The sequence below is a fragment of the Siphateles boraxobius genome, unplaced genomic scaffold (assembly GCF_051911475.1).
Source record: "Siphateles boraxobius isolate OS27281-9 unplaced genomic scaffold, OSU_SipBor_1 41, whole genome shotgun sequence".
NCBI lineage: Eukaryota > Metazoa > Chordata > Actinopteri > Cypriniformes > Leuciscidae > Siphateles > Siphateles boraxobius.
This window is the reverse complement of record NW_027509042.1, coordinates 9,420,935-9,438,531: the sequence shown is the minus strand read 5'-3', so window position 1 is coordinate 9,438,531 and position 17,597 is coordinate 9,420,935. Positions and strand designations below refer to the sequence as shown.

Here is a 17,597-nt window from a genome sequence, read left to right as displayed (position 1 = left end):
TTTATAAATGCTAAAAATATTAAGGCTGAAAATGACTGCAGATATATAACCATCACACACACACACACACACACACACACACACACACACACACACACACACACACACACACAAAAATTCTCTTATGTATATATTGTGCAATGTCAATTACCTTTTTTGTAACATGGGTCAGTGATAGCCTGCATACATCGTTATTATTAAGGATGAAGGATATAAATATGATGTTTTGTCTATGAGATATGATTCTTGGGTAGACTGATGTATGTGCATTACATTTGTAGTGCAGTAATAGCAGCATTTGCAGTATTTTGTCGTTTTTTCCCTACTGGTTTATTTATCTTTTAACATTGTAGGTAATGAAATGACTTTCTGCGCAATGAAATAAGAGACTTAATTTATTGGACTTGCAAATCACCTGTATTTTAAAAGGGTCACTCAGGTTATTATTTTATACAGCGCAACAAATTAGCATTTAGCATATTAAAAAACAAATTAATATTAAAGCCTAACGCTTGATTATTTTAGTTTAACCTCACCCAATTCGATGTGATGAGCACCTACATCCTCTAGATGGGGACAATGTACAAGTTTCTGTATACCATGAACATTGCATAAAATTTAATTCTTTTAAAGCTGATGTGTGTAATTTTCTTAATTGTACAAATGTATAATATAATATAATATAATATAATATAATATAATATAATATAATATAATATAATATAATATAATATAATATAATATAATATAATATCAAGTTAAAACGACCAGGAGAGCTTGTATTCATATAAAACACATTTTATTTACATAAATTACAAGAAAGCACAAACCAGAATCACCATAAATCTACATTAAAAACATCTTGTATATAATACTTTAAACAGATTTACTATATCTTAACTCCATATCTCAAACAATACTTTATTATGGTTTCCATAAAAAGAACGGGTTTACAGAGTTTAAACTGGCATCCCACTGATATCATCTAACTAGTCAGAGAGAGAAAGAGAGAGAGAAACAAAATGGGATATTGTACTCACAGCACGTTGAGAACAACATAACAGGCATTCTTTATTCCGAATAGCCTCCTCAACATTAGCAAACACTTGATTTCATGACTAGTGAAGATAAGATTTATCTGTATACTGCATTTGGCAAACAAACAGGAATCCTGTTTCTCAGAGTGACGATGTTGTTGAGTCCACTACCTCTCTGCCATTACATACTGTAGGCACGACGTTGGAGGCCGAGACTGTAAAGACATTTTAAATAATATTAAAGATATCGTAAGTAGCAAATCACAGTGTATCGCCATTGCTATTCAATAGATGTTTTCAAGTAAGTGGGTGAATCTCATTAAAACATATTTTTATTTTATATATAATTAAAACATTGCATAAAAAGAAAAAATAATAAATACATTGTTTATTTATTTTTTATTTTTTGTTTTGCATTTTGACATTATTTCCATCCTAATTTATCACTTTTTCCACACAATTTGATATATTTCTTCTTTATAGTTTTGCTTTTTTGTTGTTGTAATTTTCAGTGTTGATTCTCCTTATATTTGTATTACTGTACTACATATTCCATATATTTTTGTAATGCAGCAGTATCACAAATGCTACCATGATGTAAATTAAATTTTTTTACAATTTAAAATATATTTATTAATGTCACATAACATTACTGAGAATGAGTATTTTGCATTACAGTAATGAGAGGAATTGCCTGTCATTATCCAAACAAATATGTACATCATAATGCTAAACATTATTTATTTGTCACTCGATTTTGAGGTGAAATATCCATTTTAAGGGATCCACAAATGCACTCTATCCTAAGCTCAGGGGTGTTTCAGTACTACAGTAATATCAATGCAATCCAATAAAGCCAAATATCCGCACTCACAGGGCCAATGATACTTTATGTTCTGCTCCAATATTACTCTGCCATCATCCATACTGGATATTTTGATAAATATCTTTCATTTCTAATGGCAGTTCAGACATTGCCAATCCATATTTTCGAATATGGGCGACACTAATTGATCAAAATGGTTGATTTAAACAGCTACTGCTGTTGATTGATTATATTGCCAATGATGCTGGTATTAAAGACAGATCTTATATATGATACTGTACCTTGAGAGAAGCTGGAGCCAGGGCCAGTGGTCACACTGAATCGAGTGGTGGCCACCCTGAGCGTGCTGACGTTCTTCTGGGGCTGGAAGAGGATGATGTGGATCTTGGGAGCGAAGAGGCATCCCAGCACCACTGAACCACTCAGACTCACAGAGATGCACATGGTAGTGGTCTGTACCTGAGAGAGTAGACACAAAAAAAAGCGATTACATTTACACCGTGATATCAGCTGACTGGCTTATTCATATTCAACAGGGATGTTAACTTGGGATTGAATTTATTTTTCCATTGAACTCAATTCCAAAAGTGTTGCCAAAGCCTGTGCGGCTAAAGATGTATCTTAAAAGGATGAATCCATGTGCAAAGCAGGTGTGTGTGCCGTGTATAAGCAATCTCATGCATACTAATACAGGTATTAGTGACATGCATCGCCAAATAACATTTTGATGAGAGAGGGGGTGAATCAACATGAACCGTGTATACGATTTTCCCTGTTTTGGTTGAGATGTTTGCTTTGTACCATTGTACATTTCATTTGGCAGATACTTTTATCTAATCTGATGTGCATTCAAGCTATACATTTTTATCAGTATGTCCATTCCCTGGGTTTCAAATCCACGGCCATGCCAATGCTATCCTCTTTCAGTTGGGCAACAAATATTAAAAGCTATGGTTAACAGCCCTCTCAGGGTCAAGCATTGGAGGAACTTTAAAACATTGTTCAGCTGCACTGAATTATAGTTTTTTTCCTCAATACCAAATGAACAAAGAGTACCTCATTCTTTCTTCAGTACAATAGATTTAAAAGTGTTTCTGTGAGAGCGGCAATGCGTCAGAATAAACCAAAATGCTTTAAATAATGCATCGTTCAGAGAGCTGTGCTTGGAAAGGTCTTGCATGCTTTCCCAGCAAGCTTTGCTCTTATCTCCATAAACATGCACTTTTTTAAATAGAATATCACACTGAATGAGACATATGTTGTATTCTGTTTTTCCTCCATAATTGATCATCATTATTCTTTAACAAAATATCTCCAGAGTAAAAAACTGGAACCACTCAGCTAAGACAAACACGCAGACGAGAACCCAACCGCAAATGGAAATCTGGTTTTCAAAGAGAATCAAAAAATATCACTTGGCTCGAGAATAATTCATTTTGACCAATCATGGTATTCTGCAGTTTGTTGTATGTATATAAACTACTGTTCAAAAGTTTGGGGTCAGTACGTTTTTGTAATGTTTTTCAAAGAAGTCTCTTCTGTTCACCAAGGCTGCATTTATCTGACCAAACATAACAAACATAATATTGTGAAATATTATTACAATGTAAAATAGCTGTTCCCTAAATGAATATATTTAAAAATGTAATTTATTCCTGTGTTGGCAAAGCTGAACGTTCAGCATCATTACACCAGTCTTCAGTGTCACATGATCCTTCAGAAATCATTCTAATATGATGATTTGCTGCTCAAGAAACCTTTCTTATTAGTATCAATGTTGATGCTTCATTTTTTCCTGTATACATTTAATTCAGGAATCTTTGATAAATAGAAAGCATTTATTTTAAATATAAACTTTTTCCAACATTATATATATGTCTACTGTAACTTTCCGTCCTTGCTAAATAAAAATATGAATTTCTTAAAGAAAAGTTTATACTTTGTTTATTTCCAAGATTTTGAATCCAAAATTACTTAGTCTCATATTTTTCGAGCCGACTATTTTACTTTGGTTCCGCATTTTTGATTTAAGTCTGATTCTGCATATCAAATATTTATCATACAAATCTTACAAGCAGCATGTTCTTTTTCTTCTGCACATCAATGCTGTAGTTGGTGGGTGAGAAGCAGAAATGATACAACTAAAAATGATAAATGACACACACACACACACACACACACACACACACACACACACACACACACACACACACACACACACACACACACACACACACACACACACACACACACACACACACACACACACACACACACACACACACACACATAAAACGTGAACCGAAAAACGTGAACCGAGAATGACATCCTGTCCAATCAGAACTCAAGGTGATTCCCTTCTCTCTCCTGAGGCCTTTTTTTCTTTCTGTATCCTTTCGTCTAGTCTTGATGGATGATGTAGAACTGACCCTTACAGAAGCCCCCTACAGCCATAACATCTCCGAATCATGTTTCTGTCCACTTTTTTTGCTCACTGGAGCATCCAAATGCCATGTACAATGGCCGTTTTAACCAACAGTGCTGGCTATATGCACCAGTACTGGGCAGTTAAACTATTCTGGATGCACATATATAAAAATGATATATGGCAAGTAAGTTTGTGTTGCACTGTAACTCTTTGATTGAATTTTGACCAATCAGGGTGTAATGTTACTTCCAAAAATAAATAACAAAACAAAGTTAAAACAATTAAATAAATAGCTATTAATAATTAATATTAATAATACTTAAGAAGAAGAATTATAATGAAAAAAAATCTGCATTAAAAACATTAGAAATTATTATATTATTGTTTAGAAGTTTGTGTTGCAATGTGACCCTTTAATTCACAACAGTGGAATCAGGGTGTGATGTTATTTCCAAACCACCACGGGTGATGAAATAAATAAATGAATAAATGAATAAATGAAGAAAAGAATAAATAAATAAAACATTAATACCTTTGGAAATGATTATATTATTGTTTTTGAAAATAAACATTAGGACTTTTTCTTTCAATTTCAACTGTAAAAAAATGTTTCATGTTGTCAAATGTAAGAGTTCCTGTGTCTGTCTTGAGGCACTTGACTGAAGGATACTCAGACCAATTGAATAGCATGTTTTCATAGGCTAGTCATTTATCAGGAAGAATGATCCCCACTTTCTTTGTTCTACACTGAACAGCTTTTGAGCCACATGAAATGTGAGCTTCTCCTTTCATCAGTGCAAAAGACAGGTGATCAAAGAGATTTTTCTATCTGCCATCTGAATTGGCAGGTATGGTAACAAAAAAAATCAATCAGGCAAACTCTCAGTCTCACGCTCTCAGGGAAATTGTATATATGCTAAAAATAAGGGATAAAGTCAGTGTCGGGAAGTGATTAAGGGTTATAAGAGAAGCTCATTATCTAAATGATGAAAAATATTCCATGCTGTCATTGTGTGTGCAGTGTGATTTGAGACAGCCCCTCTGATATATTTTCCCAGAGGAGAGCCGGTAATATCCCCCCGGCGCAAGATTTACTTCTCAAAGAAATCACATTGTTATACAGAACACTCAAGCATGGCATTCATTAACAATATGTCAGAAGACTATAGCATAGTCAAATCTCAACTATGTTGAGCATAAATGACATTTAAAGATATGTTCAGAGAAACTGCAAAATTATATTGTGGTACGAGATTAAAAACCGTATAGGCCTACCTGTATACCACTCTATCTGTATGTATACCACTCATTCTTGCAATTAAAAAAAGAAAAAAATCTAAATGATTTTGCATAATTTAAAGTCAACTAAAAATCATTCACTCATTTGTTCATTCATTCATTCATTCATTCATTCATTCATTCATTCATTCATTCATTCATTTTTGTGTTTGCTACTGGTCCTGGTCTTATTGTGCACAATTCATCAGAGCACTTTACATACGTACACATTCAAAAGATTGTTAAGATGTTCAGATAGCTTTTAAAAAGGTTTTTGTTCTGCTTAAATTTTTTGAGGAAACCATGATATTATTTTGATTAATACAATCTATAAAATAATTCAGGGGAACTGTTATAAATAAATGCACGTTTGCAAGTTCAATTTTCATATTGGTTTTATTTAACGGTTTATGTTGATTTTTACATTAACTTAATATTTTATGTATTTTAAACTCATATTTCTGCATTCTTTTTTAATTTTTTTAAGTTGTAGGGATTTCATAAAACTGTCTTGATGACTTGGGAAATTGGGTAGTGGATTTCTAGTTCCCACCATGCTTTGGCTGGACTGGATAAGGAGAATAAATGTTGAAAGTAAGTATAATTTATTTGTTTTTGTTTTTTGATTTTTAGTAAAGGGAAAGACCTTGTGTTTAATGCTGTTAAATTTGACATTTAAAAGAGTTTCTGTTCTGTTGAAGTTTATTACTGTACCTGAAGGGTTGATGACATCAAGGTTCTATAAACAAAGATTGTGCTATTGCCAGTGACAAGTAATATCACCTTGTTCATTAAATTGGCATGTTAAATAATATTTACATTTAGCATGTGTTATGTGAGCTGTGGGTTGAATTGAAATAGATAAGATTAATCCAGGGCTACAAATCAAGTACTTGGATTCAACTTAAAAAAAAATTGTTTATGTTACAAATTATTAAGTTCCTCTAACTCAATGCAGTTTGAAATTTTCATAACTCAAAAAGATTGATGCAAACTGTTAAAGTAAAAAATAAAAAGTTTGTTGAGCCAACACATTATTTTTTAGAATGTAGCAAGTTCAACAGAACAGAAATTTTTTTGTAACATTATAAATGGCTTAATATAATATAATATAATATAATATAATATAATATAATATAATATAATATAATATAATATAATATAATATAATATAATATAATATAATATAATATACATAATATAATAATTTCTTCTACCTCTGAAATGACTTTCTGTATTGGCCTGATGCCACAATCCCTCTTAGTTTCAATGCTTCTCCTACAAACCACCTGGCTCCATTCTGTTGTACAATACTTTTCACAATCCAGTAACTGAATGAAATTCCTCCAACTTTTACACGTTTTCATCCTGCTGAGTATCCTGTTGCACTCAGAAATACGTCACATTACGGATGTAAAAAGGGTTGCAAAAGACATTTCAATTTGACTCGAACGTGAATCTTATTTGGAGGCTATTATTTCCATGGAAACAATCTGACAAGCTATTCAATGCCATTAGTGATGTATTGCTATGTATTGTTACAACCATGCATTGTACAGCTCATATTTACTTACCCTATAGTCACTGGCAGTAACATAGAAGATTGGCTGGAAAGCCAGCCAGATTATGCACGTGGTGTACATAGTGAAGCCGATGAACTTGGCTTCATTGAAGTTCTCTGGGCACTTTCGAGTCTTAAAGGCGTAAAATGTACAGAGGATGATGAGGACACAGTTGTAGGTTAAAGTAATCAGCATGCTAGAATCCTTGCTGTTGCACTTCAATGTCACCACGTCTCTTCTTTCAGGACTGACCTCCTTTCTCACCCCTGGAGCCTCAACCAGAAGCCAGACCACAACCACCAGGAGCTGACAAGAAATCAGACCAGCACAGATGGCCACCTGTGAAGCTGGACTGATGAACCTCGGCCTTTGAGCTCCATCTTTAACACCGTTGAAAATCCGAGCGATGCGATTGGTCTTGGTCAGCAACGCAGAGTAGCAAACGGCGAAGGAAGTGCCCAGGCCGAGCCGCCGTAACGTGCATACTACGGCAGAGGGTTTGCTGATGTAGATGAAGGTCATGCAATAGCAAAGGAGGACACCTAGTAGAAGAATATAGGAAAGTTCACGTCCGCTAGCTTTCACCACCGGTGTCTCATTGTTCTTTACGAAGAGGCCGATGACAAAGAGTGTGCAGAGCATGCCAAGGCAAGAGATGGTGACCGGTCCAATAGCCCAAGCGTCTTCCCAATGAATGTACTCTTCTGGTAAGTTGTAGCAGCCCGTGAGGTTGTCCAGAGGCCATAGTCCAAAGCCACAATCCGCACATGTGAATTCATCCAGGAGGTACTGGTAGGGCTGGCAGGGAATGCAAATCCAACAGCAAACGTCACCAGGCTGCATGCTCTTTATTTCGTTTTTCCTACATGGGTCGCTACATTGGGATGTGGGCACCACCTGACTTTCCCAAGGAATCAAGCTTGTGTTCAGACTTAAATCCCGAGCCCAATACCCCACTTTCCTATAGACATAGCCATCATTCTCTTTGTGATAATGGAAGATGTTGTAGCGGCCCAGACTGTCACCATAAGCATCAAAGTGAACATTGTTCTCTGTGTCTGCGGGGCGAAATGGAGCTGCGGACACAAAGGGCATATGATAAACATCATTTATTTACATTCTTGGAAACAGATAAATAGGTATTTTACAGCAGCAAAGTGTTCTTCTTTGTAAGCAGAACATGTACAACCCAGAAAGACCTTCTTATGGAAGTCCACGCTACTTTCTTCAGCGTTCTGCCCTGGCCATTTTTCATTAGGTTTTAGATGCAGTGGACTCAGGTGCGAATGGTTCATTTACATAATGGAAGTCAGGAGGTTGATACATCGCCTGGTTTCTATGATGTAATTTGTCATTCTTGGAGGAACATTATAAAAAAAAAGGCAAAAAGATTTAGAAATAGTTGAAAAATAGCTATAAGAACCTGGCAGTCTGCCATCAGTTCACTAATACAAGCAATTGACCACTCGGCACATACATTTAATATAAATCCCTGCTTGTACTTGTTTAAATCATTTAGAAGTTAGCAAGAGGCTAATGAGGCTAATGCATGTAATAAAACACTTTGACTGTACACAGGTCATATGTTGGATTCATACATTAGTGTAATATATTTTACAGCAGCAGTTTTCCCCTGGGGGAAACTTCCTAGATCCATTTATCTTTCAAATTGATTTCTTTGACTAAACAAAGAACAGACACATTTATTAAGATATACTGATGCAAAAAAAAGAGAAGTGTTTCTGTTGAGGTTTAAACTACTAGATGAGTGTAATTTTTTAACTTTATTTCTTCCATGCTATAGTGATAACATGAAAATAAGCTAGCTGGAATCCCAGGATTCAAAATGGTTGAAAACTGCATACGGGAGTCATCCATAAATATAACAATAGCCAAATCAAGTAAAAAGGATGTTGAAATTGTTGGACTTATATATTGTTTTTTATTATTATTATTTATGTGTGATGCTCCAACATCAAATATGACAATTTGCATTTATATATATATATATGTATATAAATGCAAATGGTCATATTTGATGTTGGAGCCTCACAGTCAGTAAAGATATAAGATAAAGATTTATCTTATATACAATTTTTCAATTAAAGATACGATATAATTGAAGATTTTGGTAAATATTTACTTGGTGATTATATTTTAGTCTGTTCCTTACACAAATTTTTAATACGATTTTAGATTACTTGAAATATATAGGATAAATAGGACCAAGTCATATGGACCATCTTTATTATAGTTTTATAATGCTGTTTAGTCTTTTCTGCTTTTGAAAACGAACAGTGTGAACATTTTGCAGCATGAACCATCTTTTGTTTTCATAGAACAAATCCTATTGAATTGAAATGACATGAAGGTGAATTAATAACAGGATAAAATTTTGGAGCGAACTACCTCTGATTATAAAGTGAACATACATTATATAATCTATAAAAAAAAAAAAAACTCACAGTCAAAATTTGTCTTCAGGATGTAGTCCTTGTAAAGCTTTTTTCCATTCACTGGTTTCAGGGCACTGCAGAGTTTGGTGGTATTTGAGCACAGTGCTTGTCTCATGTTGTGAAGGGCATGGGCCATAGCGTAGACAGCATTGACCACAAACATGATCTTGGACTCCTGCTCAAATTTGCCGTCCCGGAGAGAATATTTCCCACAATTAATGTCGTGCAGGCTACACTGAAAGCGGTTTTCCCAGAACTCTCTGAACCAGGGGTTACGTGTGTTGTTGTAGGGATTGAGGTTTGTGAAGTACGCTGCGAATTCAGGGATCTGATAGGATGCCAGCTCAATGGTGAAAGCTCCATCCGCTACATTCTCGCTCCCTCTCACCACACTCTCCTGCGCCCCCCAGCCATCGCTGGCCACCCAGATGAAGGAGACGTTCATGCGCTTCGCTGCAACCAAGAGCTCTCTTGCGTCTTCACTTCTGGTGAAGAGGATCACTACTTTAGCGTTGGACTTCTGCAACAGAGATCTGATTACTCCATCGTAACTGAAGCGGTCCATGGAACGACTGACCTTGGCGGACGTAGCGATGCAGATTTGCAAAGCTCGGGCCTCTTGCTGAAAGGCGTCGATACCCGTCTCGCCGTAATCCCCTTCTGAGGCAACGGTGGAGACGTAAGTCCAGTTGAAATAGCGTAGGATCTCAGCAATGGCTTTGGCTTGGTAGAAGTCTGGGGGTACAGTCCGGGCAAAGTAATCATAACGGGATTTGTCACTCAGTTTCGCACTGGTGGAGGCATAACTGATCTGAGGAATCTGGAAAAGACGCAGGAGATTGGCCACCTGTAAAAGGACAAATGAAAAACTGTGATGAAAAACTACTGAAGTGTGTAAATGGCCACACTATTTCACTGTGATTCATGAGTGTTGGCTGTCAGTATAATTCTCATAAACGGTGTGATCAAATTGATGTTTATTTAGACCCTGCAACCCTGTGGGGTTTTCATGTTCAGCCCAGTACTCAGAGTTACAAAAGATTTATATTGCTATATATATATATTTATATATATATATATGCTGTTCTTTTGAATGTCATATTCATCAAAGGATCCTGAAAAAGTGTATCATGGTTTAAACTGAATTTTTTACATATCAGCATATTTGAAAAATGTCTGAAGGATCATGTGACACTGACTGAAGACTGTAGTAATAGCTGCTAAAAATTAATCTTTTCCATCACAAGAATAAAATACATTTTAAAATGTTATTTTAAATTGTAATAATATTTCACAATATTACAGTTTTTGTTGTGTTTTTGATTAAAAAAATGCAGCCTTGATGAGTATACGAGGCTTCTTTCAAAAACATTAAACTTTGAACAATATTGAATACACACATTTATAATATAATATTTCATTGTTCTTATGACTAAACTGATTCAAAGTAACGTTATTCAGAGATTAAAAAACATCTACACTCCAATTAAACAATATAAAATAAACACATGCAAATCTCTAACCCTGTGAAGCCATTTTATCTTTCAGTGTTGTCACAGTTACTGTGTTTTGCCATAGTGCATACATGAAAATTATTTATATACCATCAGCTGCATTTATAGAAAACGTTGAAAATGCCAGTTTAGGTCTGTCCCTTAGGTCTAAGCATGAGAATGTAATTCCATATAACACAAATTATGACAGATATAACCACAAAGTTATAACCAAACTTAGCATAGTAATTAGTTAGTCTCACCCTTCTCGCTTGTCTCATCTCTGAGAACCCTATTGGCAACACTTCACATTTCCATTTTCACAATAAAATAATATCATCCCAAAGGAAATTACCACAGGAAACTTCTCTACATCTTACTTGGGTGCAGCATCGTCAGCGGCAGTTCATGCAAGAACAGAGCGGCAACTCTATTCTTGCAGTTATTACTCTTTAAAAAACTCTTTAGCCCACTGTCATAACAGACATTTCTTTATGAACACAAACTGTAGCTCTATGAGAGAGTTAATTCACTGGCTAGGTGTTGATGGACACTGAAGCACTAGATCTATATGGTTTTGCACACCAATTTTTTTGCCAGCAGTATGTGAGTGTTTTTTTGTTGTGATTATATGATATGCAATCGAGCCTGACTGTCTTTTCCTCAGGCAGTTCCTTAGAAGCCTAAGGGAAATTCAGCATGAAGACGGCAGCAGCAAATAAGAAAGCTCTTCACGATTTCTCTGTATTATATGACAACATTGCATAACATGTAATTGTCATCTGACTTACAGCTTAAGTATCACGTAAACACAAAGTGAATAGTCAATGCATATGAATACACATCTCATACGCAAAAGAAAAGAGAAATAAAAAGAGAAATACAAAGAGGGTCTTTTCTGCATGCTATCCCAAAAAGTTTTTATTTAAATGCAGTGCTTCCCAAAAGTTTTTTTGTAGTTTTCATATGTAATGTAATTATTGTTGAAGCATGAAATATCAAGGCAAATCATATTCACACAAATTGTTACATTTCCTTTATAAAAATCCAACGAAAATAATTAGATTCTTTACAAGCAGGTATTATATTAGGCCGTCTGACTGACATGTAAACCAACCAAACACAGTTCTTTCTTTCCGCATTATGTTTAGAGGCGTCGATGTTCCTACAATAACAGGCTAGTGTGTAAAACTCTTTGAAGTAATTTCGAGAGTCTAGGCCGCGAACTTTACGTACTTCACAGAATTTTGAAAATCCAGCATTTAGTTGATGCTGATAAGCGCTCATCGTCACAGTTGTAAACACTACGGTTGTTTCCAGGTGGACCATTTACGAATGTGACACACATGTCTCCTGGAAATCCTGTAGAATTCATCCAATCAGATGACGACTTTGAAACTCCTGAAGTTTTTCCAATTTGTGTGCCATATACGTACATCAGACGTTCAGCCAGCGGTCCATGGGAGTTACGTCTAGACTGGGCTCCATCATCCCAAACAAATCTCCTAATAAATATCATTATAAGTGGATTCACAAACTAGGTATGGGCACGGTAAAATAAAGCAACTACAGATCACTGTTTTGTAAACAAAAATGGAATAAAGATATTAAGCACCAAAGCCACAACCTGCTCTACACATCCTCCAGACTTAAGACTAGCTTTCTCCTTCAAACAAAAAGCAATAAATTATTAATGTAACTGCCTTTCCTCATGTACTTTCACTTAAACGGCCACTTACTACCTAAGAACAAATACTACCTGCCTGCTATGATGTCAGTAAAATTTCTATTGCACACTGCCCTACTTACTGTAAGTGCTGTACCTCAAGAATGCATACAAGAGCAATTTTCATGTCATTCTGTTGTTACTAATGCATGGAAGTCTGTTTTGCGTCAATATTAATGTCACTTTTGACTATGTGGCACTGCTGGGGCCAAAACTAGTACTATCTATTAGCTCATGCTGGTCATTAGCGCAATATAAACCACAACAGGGTTATCAAGTGCTTAAACTTAAACGACTGCTCGCCTAATAAATTAAAACTTGGTCATTAAATATTGATTTGAAATGATTTTAAAATATTTTATGGACTGTATATTGTAAGCTAGGACAAATATAGTCGGTTCCCAGCTAACAAAAATATTTTCAATGAACATTTTGCTAACATACCAATTAAAGGTGCAGTGTGTGATTTTTAGCGACATCTAGCACTGCGAGTTGCACTGAGGGCTCAGCCCACTGCTCACCCCTCCCTTTCAAAGAAGCTACGGTGGCTAAAACGGGACAAACATATCGTCGTCTGAGACAGCAGAGAATAGCCAGAGTAAGCCGAGAGTGTGTAACATTGTCACTGTTTCTGTACCACAGTCCATTATAAAACCACATCATGGATAAAGTTTACAAAGCCATAGTCAGGTGAGGATCAAGGGTCTTAATATATAATATAATAATAGTAATCAGCTGATTGTCTCACGAACGTAACCAGCACATTTATCCCCACATAGCAAACCCATAATACAGCGAGGGAGAAGAACCACATGAAACTATGCAACTATATATTTTTTCTAACAGGGTAGTAAAAGTTTAGCTGGCTAATATGAGCTGTTACTGTGGCTGAGCTGGTTAAAGCTTAAAGCCTTGTTTAAACTCGACGCGTCCGCATGAGCCCAAAGGTGCGCGCGGCAAAAATGGCATGATTGTAAAAGCGCGTGCGGCACCGCATCCCCTAGACACCATTTACTACACACAGGCTTTTTTTCTCTGATTTTGAAAACTCTTCGCGATCGACTTAAAATGCTTCCAAGATCGACTTGTCGACCGCGATCGATGGGTTGTTGATTCCTGTAACGTTACTGTTTTACGGTCAATGACAAGAGTACTAATCAGCTGTCTCACGAACGTAACCAGCACATTATCCCCACATAGCAAAGCCATAACACAGCGAGGGAGAAGAACTAAGTTACATGAAACAATCCAACTACATATTTTACACCACTGACAAAGGAAAAATCCTGCCTAGCTTCTAGCTTTCTGCTGCTTCTCTTTCAAGGTAGTGATGAAACGCGCTCTGTAGCGCTGTTTGTTCACGTTCGGCTACGGTAGAAACATGACGTCACAATATGTCGACCTTCATAGAACGGGGTCAGATTCTATAACCCGCGGTCATGTAGATATAAATGTCTCATTCTAAGGTAATAAAAACATTATGGTTTATTAAGTAAGTTCTTTATACACCACTGAAAACATAGTTCTGGATGTCATATTGCATTTCTGTTAATAGGTACTCAAAATTTTTACACATTGCACCTTTAAGTTATGTAAACGTATTTTCGGAATGTAAAAAAATTACATTCGGAATTTAAAAAAAAGAAATATCCTGGTTATGCAAACATTCAATTTGATCTTTTTGCAGACATTATGGGAACATTAATTTTGAAACATTCTGGAACAAGTAATAATATTTAAATAAAAACATTATATGAACATCCAACTAAAGCGTTTCTGGAAAAGCACTAACATTTTAGTGACAATTATTCAATTGAATTAACATTAGATAAGATGTGTATTAATGATAATGTTATACAGATATTAGACATAACCTTCTCGTCACGGTTTATAAATTAATTGTCTCCTTCTAGTCTCGTGTTTCTGTTGTTAGATGTGTGAGAGTGCGTGAGTGGGCGGCTCCACTCCTATCAGGTGGATTAGCGATCCAGCTGATCGTAATCACCTCCCCAGCTGTTGCCACTCATCTCACCTTTAAAGACTCACTGAACTTTCCTTCCTTTGTCAGATCGTTGTTTGATGTCACCCGTGTGTGATCCTGTTCCCGTCAACGTCTCGTCCTGTTCCAGTCTTGTTCCTCGATTCGTCACACTTCTGAATTATCTCATCACCTCATCACCACAGCACTTCACTCTGGATTACTGACCATCTTGTCCCTGCGTCACCAGCTTGTTGTGTGTGCTCTGACTGTGTTTGTTACATTATTAAATTAGTTTTACTTGCATTCTGCTTCCGCATCTTCTATCGTGATAGAACGATCTGACCAACGATGGAAGCAGCAGGTGAATCTTCGACGTTGGAGGATTTTGTCCAGTCCAGTCTTCAGCGTATGGATAGTCAAGAGAGAAACTTGAATGATACGGTTCGCGCCGTTCAGGCGCTGGTGATGCAGGTGTCCGAGCTCACCCAGCAAATACAACAGCTATGAGCTCCCACTGCGCCACCCACACCAGTCGTTCCCCCCGGACCATCAGAGAGCGCATCCCAGTCAGAGCCTCGACTACCAGTCCCGCAACCCTATGACGGTGAGCCCAGCTATTGTAGAGCATTTTTGAACCGTTATTCCATGCACTTCTCGTTGCAGCCTCGGACTTTTGCACACAAACCCGCCAAGGTGGCATTCGTGCTGACACTGCTGACTGGGAAAGCCGCTCTCTGGGGAACGGCTGTGTGGGAGAACCAGGACCCATGCTCCGCCTCGTTCCTGAAACTCGCCGCCGAGATGAAAAGAGTATTCGACTGCCCGGTCGCGGGGAGAGAGGCGGCAAGGATGCTTGCGGAACTCAAACAGGAAGAGAGGTCGGTGTCTGATTACTCAATTCAGTTCAGGACCCTGGCGGCAGAATGTCACTGGAACGAGGAGGCGCAGTGGGACATGTTCCTGCATGGGCTGGCTGACCGCGTTCAAAGGGAGATCTACGCCCTGGACCTGCCCCCGTCTTTGAAAGGACTTGTGGACCTGGCCCTTCGTGTAGACGCACGACTGAACAGAAGCGAACGTCAGACTCTACACAGCCGGATTCCGGAGGGTACTGAGAGCCAGCGGTCCAGCGGCGGGAGCGCAGTCAGCCCTACCTACGAACACTAGCCCATGCAGGTAGGGCGAGCTTGGCTTTCCCGGGAGGAGAAGGAGAGGCGGAGGTCCCAAGGCCTCTGCCTTTACTGCGGGGCCGCAGGACACTTTGCCTATAGTTGTCCGGTAAAAGGCCAAGCCCGGCAGTAAGTATGAGGCTACTGTCGGGTGGGATCTCCGCCGAGAAGACCTCATCTACATCTACGCTCCTCCCGGTAAGACTAAGATGGTCAGTACACAAGCAGGACTGTCAAGCACTGGTGGATTCAGGGGCAGAAGGTAACTTTATGGACCATTCATTTGCACGGAAATTTCAGATTCCCCTTTTTCCCCTCACCAGTAGGATATCTGTACATGCACTCAACTGTCAAGACCTTCCCACCATCTCCCTCATCACCGGACCAGTCGCTCTCACCACTTCGGCAACCACACCGAGACACTTTCCTTCTACATACTGGACTCTCCACTCGCACCTGTTGTCTTAGGACACCCCTGGCTAATCAAACATAACCCTAGAATTGACTGGCAGCAGAAATCTGTGTTGGAGTGGAGTAGTAAATGTTCTGAGTCCTGTCTGGTGTCTGCTTGTTCGTCTGTTACTGTCTCTATGTTTCAGGAGGAGGCAGTGGATTTATCAAACGTGCCTGCAGAGTATCTAGACCTGGAGGAGGTGTTCAGTAAGTCTCGCGCTGCTTCTCTCCCTCCGCATCACCCCCTATGATTGTGCCATAGTTTTATTGTCAGGTAAGTCTCCGCCTAAGGGCAAGTTATATTCACTCTCTGTCCCGGAGCGGGAGGCTATGGAGAAATATATTTCTGATTCTCTAGCAACTAACTTCATCCGCCCTTCCTCTTCTCCAGCGGGGGCGGGGTTCTTTTTTGTGGGGAAGAAGGACGGGTCTCTGCGACCTTGCATTGATTACCGAGGGTTGAACAGCATCACAGTAAAGAATACCTGTCCTTTGTCGTTGATGTCTTCAGCCTTCGAGAGGTTGCAGGGAGCGTCTATCTTCACTAAATTGGACTTAACAAACGCTTATCATTTGGTTCGCATTAGGGAGGGGGATGAATGGAAGACTGCTTTTAACACCCCTAAAGGGCACTTTGAGTACTTGGTCATGCCTTTCGGGTTGTACAACTCCCCAGCAGTCTTCCAGGCACTCGTCAATGACGTGCTGAGAGATATGGTTGACCAGTTCATATATGTCTACCTTGATGACATATTGATTTTTTTCATCTTCTCTCCAGGAACACGTTCAGCACGTCCGACGAGTGCTTCAGAGGTTGCTAGAGAATGGGCTTTTTGTCAAGGCGGAGAAATGCGTCTTTCATGCACAGCCTGTTCCGTTTTTAGGTTTCATTGTGTCGACTGAGGGAATTCGCATGGATCCTGAGAGGGTTAAGGTTGTGGTGGATTGGCCAAGTCCAGTATCCCGTAAGGCCCTACAGAGGTTACTGGGGTTCGCCAATTTTTACCGGCGTTTTATTCGCAATTTCAGCCAACTGGCCGCTCCTCTGACCGCCTTGACCTCCCCCAGAACTACGTTCAGGTGGTCAAACTGAAAAGACGCTTCGTTTCGGCTCCCATCCTCATTGCCCCTGATACATCACGTCAGTTCGTGGTGGAGGTCGATGTGTCAGAGGTGGGGGTAGGTGCA

The 17,597-nt window shown here is 38.2% G+C and overlaps 1 protein-coding gene across 2 annotated transcripts in view; it reads right to left on the bottom strand.

Moving 5' to 3' along the window:
* Window positions 1-782: 782 nt before the first annotated feature.
* Window positions 783-17,597, bottom strand: part of grm2a (glutamate receptor, metabotropic 2a) — a 47,930-nt gene continuing 31,115 nt past the window's right edge. For both annotated transcript variants that reach the window (XM_077198157.1, XM_077198158.1), the window contains exons 3-6: window positions 9,597-10,434; window positions 7,144-8,207; window positions 2,145-2,322; window positions 783-1,252 (exon numbers count right to left, since the gene is read on the bottom strand). In XM_077198157.1, the coding sequence (XP_077054272.1) occupies window positions 1,179-1,252; window positions 2,145-2,322; window positions 7,144-8,207; window positions 9,597-10,434 (2,154 nt within the window). In that variant the 3' untranslated portion in view covers window positions 783-1,178. The remainder of the gene's footprint in view (window positions 1,253-2,144; window positions 2,323-7,143; window positions 8,208-9,596; window positions 10,435-17,597) is intronic.